This window comes from Calliphora vicina, chromosome 1 (assembly GCF_958450345.1).
Source record: "Calliphora vicina chromosome 1, idCalVici1.1, whole genome shotgun sequence".
NCBI lineage: Eukaryota > Metazoa > Arthropoda > Insecta > Diptera > Calliphoridae > Calliphora > Calliphora vicina.
Window position 1 is genome coordinate 125,624,920 of NC_088780.1, and position 11,917 is coordinate 125,636,836.

The 11,917-nt window shown below is 31.5% G+C and overlaps 1 protein-coding gene across 1 annotated transcript; it reads right to left on the reverse strand.

The window, feature by feature from the left end:
* Positions 1–1,812: 1,812 nt before the first annotated feature.
* LOC135963782 (host cell factor-like) lies at positions 1,813–6,272 on the reverse strand. Its single transcript, XM_065515763.1, has one exon. The coding sequence runs from the start codon at positions 5,897–5,899 to the stop codon at positions 2,204–2,206; it is 3,696 nt and encodes a 1,231-aa protein (XP_065371835.1). The 5' UTR covers positions 5,900–6,272; the 3' UTR covers positions 1,813–2,203.
* Between the last annotated feature and the right edge of the window lie 5,645 nt (positions 6,273–11,917).

The window sequence follows — 11,917 nt, forward strand, 5'->3', positions numbered from 1 at the left end:
TCCAGGGTTTAAAAATACTACTATATTAGTAAAAAATTATAAATATTTTATAATTTTAAATGAAAACTGCAACAAATATTTAACAAAATAATATTTCATTATATACATACATACTCAAAATAAAAATACTATTTGCGAATTCCATATACATATGCGCAAGCTTCGTGGTAGAAAATTATTAATTCCTTACATTTTTACTTGGCATCTGCTAACAATTATATAATTGAAAAATACTTTTATTTGACAAAAGCAAAAAAGTTGCTTTTATATTTATTTGACAGAAACAACTATCGACCGCCAAAATTATTTGTTTGCATTTTTATGTAGAATTTATTTTTAAAATTTTTTTGCCAAAAACTTTTTTTGGAATTTTTTTATTTGGCATTAAAAAATACCTATCATCGCAAATTTTCATCAACCGACCCTCATCCACCCATTTTTTAGTCGAGATTTTAGTAGTTTGTGAGCAATATTCAAATATCAATATTTACTTATTTTTATGAAATATCTATGTATATATGGGGGATTTCACGTCAAGACAAGCTTTTAAAATCGATGTCTTCCGATCGGAATGAAATTTGAACCAAGGTTAGATCTATCGGATAGTAATTCAGACACAATTGACATTTTGGCCATACATGTGATTTTTCTCATCCATGTAACTTATTACCTATTGTTCTTAGCAAAATGTGTCCAAAATAATTTAGATAGCTATTTCTTCATTCTTTCGAAAAAAAAATATTTAAAAAAATTTTAATATTTTTTTTCCGAAATCAAAAACTTTTTTGACTTTTTTTCAAAATGGGACCTTTTTTTCTTAAAATAAAGCTTAGATATTTTCCTTGTGGACCTATTTAGTCGCTTAGTGGGATGCGAGTGGGATATCTATCAAAATAAATGTTTTGTAACTCAAGACATACAATTTTTGTGTTAAAAAATTTATTTTGATACTATCCTACTCGCATCCCACTAAGAGACCAAAAAGCTCTTAAAGGAATGGACCTAAGCTTTCATTTGAGTAAAAAAAAAATTAAAAAGAGCCCATTTTGGAAAAAAGTTCGATTTTGCCAAATCAAAAATTGTATATCTTGAGTTACAAAACATTTATTTTGCTATACAGTGACTCACATCGAAAATTATTCAATGTTCATTCAATTTATCTATCAAATTTTATATAAAATGTAATGATATATGTGGAGCACATATCCATATCTTATCTGCATTATTAAATAGTTTATTTGGCGCAGATCTACCCTTATCGTCTATTCTATTTTCGTTGCGAAACCTTTCTATAATGTGCTGGACAGTTGAGGAACTAATTGCAACAATTTCAAAAATTTATCGTTTTATTTTGCACTGTTTCAAATGACGAATAGCGTCTTTTCTTTTCTCAACTGAAGTTTGTTTTCCCATTTTAAAATTTAAAACCCGTTATTTCATTATCAGAGAATGTATAAAATATACTGCATCATTTAAGCTGTGAGTTTATTTTAACGAGAAAATTATTTTTTTCATTAATATTTTCAATTAGATTGGTTTTTGTTATTTTTTCTTCCTCAGCATTATAACAGGACATATATCATTACATTTTATATAAAATTTGATTGATAAATTGAATGAACATTGAATAATTTTCGATTTTCTAAAATAATTTTTCCTGCATCAAATAAGCTGTGAGTCACTGTATATCCCACTCGCATCCCACTAAGCAACCAAATATGTAGGTCTTACGTTAAGTCAATATTACGGTAACAGCCCTAACCCAGCCTTAAATAAGAGCAAAAAAAAAGGATATAAAATTGTTGTACGTAATTTTTTTTGTTATTTTTATTCCTTTATTATTTTCAAAGTCAAAAATTATTTTGATTACATCTAATTCATAAAATGTTACAGAAACATTAAATACGAAAAGGAATAAAGCATACAGAAAGTAAAATAAATGAATGAATGATTAAGAAATACATAAGTATATGTATTAGTGATTTCATACAGTATGTGTATGTGTTTCTGTTTGAGTGTGAATCTATTGAATTAAAAAAAAAACTTAAACTGGTTTGTTTGCATTAATCGGGAGAGAGAGGGAGAAAATGATCCGAATTCATTTAACCAACAATTTCATCCGATGAACTTATTGTTATAATGTGTATTCTAGCTTAATAAACATAATATGTATAATATATTAATAATAATTATGAAAAAATCTTCATATTGATCCGCATACGTAATTAGCTATTGTTGTTGGTAATGGCGCTGTTGTTGTTGCTTCTAATTCAGATGTTTTTGATTGAGTAGTAGTAGTATTTAAGTGATCTGCTAAATTGTATCTCAAATCTAAATTATCCTGATAATCAAAGCGATGCAAGCTATCATTGTTATCACTTTGCTGATTGTGGTGGTTCATTGTTGTATCAATATCTTCGTCGATGCCTTCATCATAGGTAGTCTCTGCAGCTCCGTCTAACTGTTCAATGATGTCATCCATGGTGTCACCCTCGTTGCATGATTGATCTCCGAGAGCAATAGCAATGGCGTCGTTGGTATCGCCGGAACCACCACCGCTCATTGTAGCTGCAGTTGTGATGTTTTGTTGTTGAGCGGGGTGTTGCACAACTGTACCTTTAGATGACAATGTAATAGTACGTTGTAGGGTATTGCTGGCATTGAAGATGTTAACAAAACCCTTCTTGCCAGTTGCTGATGCCGAGTTTGTGGGTACCATTACCAATTTACCGGTAGTGCCGCCGCTCGTACCACCAGTGGTGATAATTTGATTTTGTGTTTGGGATTGGCCACTATTGGAAGCGACTATCGTTACGGTTTTCGGTACTGCTGTTATGGTAGTTGGATTAGAGGACATTTGCACTGTTACGGCTTTGCCACCCAATGTTATGGTTTTCTGATGCATTCCCCCGCCGCCTGCACTAAATTGCTGAGTTTGATGTGTGGTAAGTTGCTGTTGTTGTGTTGCATTGTTGTTGCCCGCAGTCGAGGTGATGGTTATGGGTCTTACGGCACTTGTGGGTACATTACGTAGCATTTTCATGCCAGATTGAGTGTTCACCACATTGCGAGTGGTGCTTGAGACCGTGGTAGATGTAGATCCCACTATCGAAACAATATTGGAAGATGAGGCATTCGTCACAACGCCCGCCGATGGTATGGTACGTATACCAGCGCCTGTAGTGACTATAATGATCTGTTGATTTGTCAGCTGTTGTCCCTGTTTGTTGGTAATAACAAATGCCGGCTTTCCGGAAACGTTTGATGTCATTTTGCCCACTTGCAAAATGTTAGAGTTCTTCATTATCACCTTACCGCCACTAAGTGTATGGGGCGATACTAGCTTCACCAAGTTACCGGGGACGATTTGTTTCTGTTGACCCGTGGCATTACCTACATTGCCACTCACTATAAACTGAGTTTGTTTATTTTGTACACCAGAGCCTGCTTGACCTACACCCTGACCACCTGCTCCGGTGCCTTTAGCCATGTTTATATTAATTTTAGGAAATGTTTGTACCGCCACTCCGCCACTGCTGGTCTTAACCAATTGAAATTGTACATTGGAACCGAGTGTTAAAGGTTTTTGTATGATGTATTGTTTGCCTCCGATGGTAGTTGATGTTGTGCCCCCAGTGGTTGTTGTTTGCTGTATGGTTTGAGTTCCAGTAATTTGATTGACTGTGGTAACTTGGCCAGGTGTTCCAGCCGTAGTTTTCAATACAGTTGTAGTGTTGCCTGTCGAAGGTGCTGTACTTAAACGCAAAGCCGGTGATCCAGTAGCTGAAACAAGTCGAACAGTACTGTTGGCCGAGCTAGTAGCCACCATGGTAGGCTGTGAGACTGTGTTAATTACGCGCAAACCTCCTGCGCCCGCAGTGGCCGATGTGCCTGACGTTATAACCATTTGTTGGGAAGTTATAGGCGAGACCATCGAACTGACCGTGCTGGTGGTCGCTGGCCTTGAAACCACAGATGTTGGTCGGAATTTTTGTAATATGGTGGTGATATTAGATCCACTACTGACAACTGTTGATTGGGCTGGCGTTTGATTTAAGTTGCCGCCAGCAACAGAGGTGATAGCATGAGTAGTGATTGCTGGCCCTCCTGAAGCTGTCACAATTGTTTGCTGTTGGGGTTGTGCTATATAAATTCCAGTACTAACAGGTTGTACCGTAGAGTTGACCAGTGTCTGCTGTGCTATAACTGGCGATTGTAATTTATTTACAACCGCTGTTTGGTTGGTATTGCTGGCACGCACCTGTGTTGCTGCGGGCGTTTGTTCGATTGGTGCGGTAGTGGTAATAGGTGTAACACTAGCAGCTGCTGCAGCCGGAACAATTGGTACAGAAGTGGGAGTTTGTATACGATGAAATTTAGTAGCTGCACCTGCACTGACGGCTGTATTTAAGGCTGTTCCCGTTTGATTACCATTGGCCATAATTTGCGGATTAGCACTTAGGGGAGTTACGGACCCTGGAGATGGATTTACTTTAACTATACCCGAGGGAGGTTCAATTTTTTGTATTTGTAGTTCGTAGGCCGAAGCAAAAGTAGTGGCAGGCCAGCAAATTTCCAAAGCATGTGTAGAAGCTCTTACTAAAGCCACCTTGACTGCATATAAAGGTCGATCTACTTCCAGATACCACAGATCTTTGCAGCACACTTGGTTATTCCAAGCCTTTCGATAGCCATCACGTCCAGACCAAACATATAAACGACTGTGAATGCCAATAGCACAGTGACCGGCTCTCGAGCGTGGCACATTCTCCTCTACTGTATCCATGGTAACATTTTCCCAAGTCATGGAGTCTAAATTCAAAACGGCTAAAGTATTGGTACATTTCCACTCTCTTTCCGTGGTAGCTTTCGAATCGTTGACCACCAAAGGCACCCAGCCACCGAAAATATACATTTTATTGTTTACCATGGTAGCGCTGTGCAAAGAACGAGGCAGTGGTGCCCTTCCCCTAGTACAAGGTTTCGACCAAGTCATTGTGTCGATGTCCAACAACCACAAATCACCCAAACGACAACCACTCATACCTCCATATATTAGAAGATACAATTTTCCGGTTGTTTTACAAGTAAAACTTACTCCAGTATGAGACTCTCGAGGCGGTGGACTCTCACCATATGTTTTGGGTACTATCCACTTGCCATTGTGACTGTGGGCACCTCTTGTTTCTAAAATAAATAAATCATTAAGATACTTGGGTATATTGTTCTTGGGATCATCCGATTCATTGGCCAAGCCGCCAAATAACAATATACGTTCACCCACTAATGTGAAGCTGTGACCCAATCGTGGACAGGGAGGGGCATCATTATCAGGTGCCTCCGGTTGCATTTTGCGCCATTCCCATTTTGTAGCTTGCAATTCGTATAATTCATTTGAATACTTTCCATATTCAATCATGCCGCCAAATATAAACATGCGCGTACCTTCGCAAACAAAACCATAAGCTGCGCAACCGGGCGGCACATCTCCTTTCATGGCGGGTACAAACCATTGGTTTGTTATGGTATTATAAACATGCAATTCATCAACTATACCTTCATTGCCGCCGCCAAAAACCACCATTAACTCCTTTATATTTATGGCTCTATGGCCATGTCGCGGCCGGGGCTGCGGACCAGTTGTATTAAAAACTCTTCTCCAACGAAATTTTTGCTGCCATTTCTCCGAGTTTGCGGTTTCCATATCTAGTGTATCTTCCGTAGAGACACTCAACTGCATTTCACTTACCTCACTCTGTGAGGTTGCTGGAACTGGATCAGAGTTTTGGGATTGTTTGGTTTGTCCCTGTTGTAGCAGTGTATTCGTTGCTGTTGTTATTTCATTATCCTTTACCGCGTTGCCATCACTGTTATTAGAACTTTCGGTGTTTATACCCATGTTGGTGTTGTAGTAATTTTCTCGTTTTTTTATTTTGTTACAACAATTTCTATCTGTACATATGTATTTGTGTTTATATATATAAAAATATATGCATGTAGGTATGTGCGTCAAAAAAGCACATAAACTCTCCTCTTCTTCTCTGGCTACGCAAATTTATTAACGCGGAATGGCAGCATTTGTATAATAAATCTTTTCCAACTTTTTTTTTTATTTATATTTCTCAATTATTTTATGCAGATCAATAATAATAAGTTTATTATATCAGTAATAACTATAAATGTTATTTAGTTTCACTCAAATTGTTTAATTTCTGACTTTTTTAACTTTGTTCTTTATAAAAAAAGTTGTTCCGATTTATGCAAACTGGAAGATAATAAACTACACAGTTATTAAATAAAGGCGACGTTACAGAATTTTCAAGCCGCTGGGGTATTATTTAATGTCTGACGTCGTTAATATTAATTTTTGCAGTTATTTCAGTATTTTTTTTAAATATGTATGTAGTTTTTTATTATTGATAAAATTAATCATAAAAACACACATAAAACATATTGCATTGAATTTTTAAGATTTGTTTGAAATATTTATTATTTTGTTTTAGAATTAAGTATTTGCAGCTTATTGTTCATTTTAATTCATTTCTTTGAGAATTTGTTCTTTGATGTAATTTACAAAAGTAATAACACTATTTTATAAATTTATTTAGCAATCTACCGGTTATATGCTGTCAACAATATATATTTATTAATTTAGTTAGACGCCGTCAGACTTTGACTGACTTTGAAGTGTAGTTGTTCTTCCTTTTCTGCTTCTTGTTTTAATTATATATTTCGCGTCGGTCTTTCGTTTTATTGATGCTACCATCCGTCAACTTTTCTTATAGGCAATACTATATATGAGTGGCAAGGCCACGAATGACACAGCATGTATCATACAGTAAGGCGTCTCCATGGTTGGATACGTAAATATGTTTGTTGGAAAATATATTCGTATCCGTATATACGTTTTCATGTTACGTACACAGGGTGATACAAAGATGTGGATTTCAGCACAGGGCAATTCAAAATTTGTATTGATGCCAAGCAGATGTGTATATATTTATGTAATTTATAATTGTAGATTTTATATTACATAAAAATAAACACAAGTTTAAATATTCAAAATATCAACCGAAAACTTGTCTCATCATTTCACTTAAATTGAAAATTTTAATATTATTCAACTTGTTTCACCACCCTTAAAGGGATCTTCGTGCAAAATACCTCCATATGTTACATATGGTATTGTTGGATTTTTCCTACTAGATTAATGCAATTGTAAGATGTGTTTATAATATTCGACGAAGGCACAATATTTCAGGATTTGTTGAATGTTTTTTAGGGTGCTCTTTTAAAAAATGTGTATTGTTTCGTAATTTGTGTGTGTTAGAAATTCACACCTTATTACCTTCAGAATTATCAGATCAACATTTTGCCTTGCCTTGTTAGGGTTACAGGCTATTGGAATCGACTGGAACATTTTCTACTTCTAATTAACTTTGGATATTTTTTGATTGTTTATTATATGGATATCCGCTTATCAGCTACCTGGAAATTAAATGAAAATTGTGAAAAAAATTATAGTTTTAGTCATTTCTTATTTTAATAGTTAATGATGTTTTTAGGATTATGTAATAAATTGTAATGTTCTCATTTTCTAGTTTAATATCAGTAGTTTTATATATATGTACATATTAGTTTTAATTTAATTTATTTTTTGAAATATTTAATCTTTTAACAACTTTAAAATAAAATATTAATCACAAAATTTCTAAGATAAATTCAAACTTATTAGATTTCCCATTAAAATATAGCAAATTTCAGCGTTTTTACGGATTACGTTTTAACAAAAATACATTCATAGAATGTGGTATACTTCTTGGGAAAAATAAAACAACAATATAAGTAATAGATTGAAACAAAAAACTATCTGTGATAAATATTAAATTATAAAAAATAATCTGTAAAACTCAACATTTTGGAGGAAGAACTCGTGAAACAGCTCCAAGACAAGAATTTTTTAACTAATTAGTAGAAATTAGTTCATAGTTCTCGAACTGTTAGTCGTAGAGCAAATGATGCTGGTCTTTCTTGCTATCGCACCGAGAAAAAAGTTTATTTCTAAAAAATAGTTCTGTTTGTATAAAATGTGCCAGAGAATATTTGAATTATGCTCAAATTAACGTAATGAATTCGAAAAATACATATATGCTAAAAATTGTAACATATATTTTTGTTTTTTATTTCGTATGTTTTCATTAATAACTCCAAATCTATAAAAATACACTGTAGTTGAAATAATTTACGTCATGATAATATTATGAAAGCAATATATATATCGTATGGATTTGAAAAATCAATGGAATTCATGCCATTACCATTAAAGAAAGATAAATATTAGTTTGTAAAATTTTAATATCTTTTGTTATTGTGTATATTTAAAAATTTAAACATATTGCAAAAAAACTTTCAATTATTAGAAAAGTGATATTTATTCACATTGCATTCTTTTTTTTGATATATAACACGATCAAGTTTTTCTTGATAGTCTTTTACATATACTCTTTGTCAAATTTTAAAAAAATGTATAGCTGTGACGTAAGCTACCCGCAACTTGAAAACAATGTTAGTACAAATTGTGCAAAAAAATGTAATCAGCTGTTTTCTTGAATGAAAATTGAAACACCAACTTGAATGAGAAATTGAATGCAAGTTCATTTCCATTTTTAAAAGTGTGAGTGCCTTTGTAAAAAAGTGTGAGTGTATTAAAACTTGAAAGGCAAAACTTGATCGTGTAACCACCAAGTAAAGATCAGAGAATAGTATTGTATTAAACAAATTTCACAAAATTCAACTCTGTAAGTTATATACAAAATAGTTTTATTTGAGTTACCCAGTACATTACTTACGTCCTTTCTGATCAACTATAGAATTGTCACAGTTACTTGATAACATTTATTACGTAATTGCGTGTTGTATACTGATATTTCCACTACGTAAATGAAATCGATTTTATGTATGGCGCATGCCGAGAATTGGCTGAAAGATATGTATAACGCATATCATCTGACAGAGGCAGCAACAACAATTTGTTTACGTATACACATGAATTAATAATCATTCACAATAAGGTGTTACACAATTTGTATGTGGTTTTGTTTTAAACATATTTTGACATAAAATCAATCTAAAAACAAATTTTGTTTATAAACATATAATTATTTTTAAAATTATATGTACATGCATTGAATAATACAATTTTTTGTCAGTCAATTTTTGTTTGGCGTATATATATGTAAGTTTCCTACACTAGATGGCGTTAGCAATGAATTGAATACTTTTGCGGTACATAATTTATTTTTACTGACATCTGAAATATAATATAATTCGAAAAGATTTTCCTATAACTAACGAATTTTAAGACATAAATTTTGTATATATAAAATCTAACAAAATACAACTCTTTACTGGTCATTGTGAATAAAGAATATAAATTGTGACTGAATATGTGCATATTAAAATATTCCAAATACATATTGCTTCTTCTTGACAATTATCAGCCTTGCGTCTATAAAATCATAGATACGCAAATTCTTTTGTCGTTGTTACATATTAACATTTTTGTATTACGTAAATTAATTACAGGGTGAACCAAATATATTTTTTTTTACATAATTTTTATTTGAGATTTTACAAACAATAAATTTGAAATGATATGCACCCCTTTATGATATATTCAATTGTAATTGAATAATTTTTCACCAATGCATGAAATTTATCTAAAGGTGAGATTTAATATTCTAACTCCATAAAACAAAAAATAAAACCATTTGTTATTAAAACTTTTTGTGAAAATTTAAGAATTGATCAAAAACGAAAAAATAAAGCCGTTTGTTATTAGAACTTTTTGTGAAAATTTGAGAATTTATCAATGAAAATCCAAAAAACAAATAATGACGATCCATTTAAAAAAATAATTATTTTATCGATCATTTTAATAAAGTTTTATTTTGCCTTTCTTTTTATTTTACAAAGGGTTCTATGTCAAATACTCTATAAAGAGATAATAAAATTACATATTTTGGATAAACATCAATTCCATCAAAATTAACAAAAAAAATGTTTGAACATTCACAATTCTAAAAATAAAACGAATTTTAACAGGATGATTTATAAAATTTTCAAACTGAATATATTGAAAGTGCAGATTTTCAGTAAACTCTTATGTTTATAAATATTTCGTAAAATGTCTCATATACAATATAGAAACGAGGTACTGTTTTCAAAAGGATTACATGTCTTAATTTGGAATTAAGACATGTAAGCCATTCATTCTATAAATCCATTCCCAAGTTCTAATAATATACATAGCTTCATTCAAAGGCTTTTCTTGAAATAGAATTTCAAGATTTAATTTCATTATTCATTAATTCAACGATTAATGAGAATTAATGAATAATGAAATTAAATCATAACAGAATTCAATCAACCTCTGCATTATTACTTTTTTTGTTAATTCAAATGTAATACAAATTGAATTAACATATTGTTTCTTCATTAAGTTTTGTTTTTCTTTTAATCATTTACAAAATAAATTGACATTTTGTTATGTATGCTTAACACATTTTGTTATGTATTTGAATTCAAGAAAATTTGAGGGATTCAATGAGGGATTCTATTAAGGATGAATTCTCGAAGGATCGCATTCAATACATTTGAAATACAAAGTATTTAAGCTTAAGAATTAATTTATAATGAATTTATTAACGGAATGGTTAACATATAACATTTATTTTGGTTTCGAAAATGAATTTAAGAATTAATTCCTTCGAAAAATTTAAATCAATACATTTAAAGTAAACCTCTGTGTTAAACAAATGTTTAATTTTAAAAGAAATATTATTACCAAATTTTATCAATATGGGTGTCACTGGAGATCTTATAAAAATACCTTTTTTTTCCTACATTTATACATACATACATACATAAAAACCCCAACTGTTTAAACATGATCGCTTACAAATTTATTTATTGTGCTTTCTTTGAATCGTTTTTCTTTCAAATTAAAGTAATACTTGCTTTTTATACATAGTTTTGAACAAAATTATTATATGTATTAGAAATTTAATGTAATGACAAGATTTTTTTCATATTACTGTTTGTTCATGATTTGTTCATTATGAAGTACAAACAAATCATCACTGTTCAAAAAAAACCATTTCGTTTTTTCATTTTCATAATTTTTTTCTCTTAATATTCATATTTTCAGTATTGACGGCCTTTGGCCGCACGAATGGTCATACAATTCTGAGGTGTATCGGACACCGGCTTTGCTCAAATCACTTTTCCTGTATATCAAAATTTCCTGAAGTGCTGTCATATAACAGCACAATTTAATGATACCAATAATGATCAGATCATTATCTAAATACATACATATATGTGAAATTTACTATTATATATGTATGTATGTATATTGAATTCAAACTCCTATAACTCCTAAACTTAGAGAGGCAGGCAAAACTTTCAACGTTTTTGTGCTTAATTATAAGAAAGCGATCAATCAACACCAACAAAATTATTAAAATGCTATCAGTTTCGACGATCTTGATTTATACCAATGTTTTTAGATTTAAGGTCAGTATTAAAAGTTTTTTTTAAAATTATTCAAAAAAATTTAAATAAGGCAAACAAAAAATGTGAAGAAAATGTAAAATAAAAATAAAGTTAGTGAAAAATATGATGTAAAAAAATGTTTTTTTTAAATTTCTTGACATACCGATTGATTTAAATAATATTTTGGTTTTAAAATGTAGTAATACACAGCACTGTCGTCTGCAAATAATTTTAATACCATTATTAATATATGAAAGCCACATTTGTTAATTTATCAAATAATATTCGTATATTTCCGAAACCTGTCTTATCACGACCTTGAAAATGGTTTTTGACATTTCGCTTTCTGTGAATTTTCGCT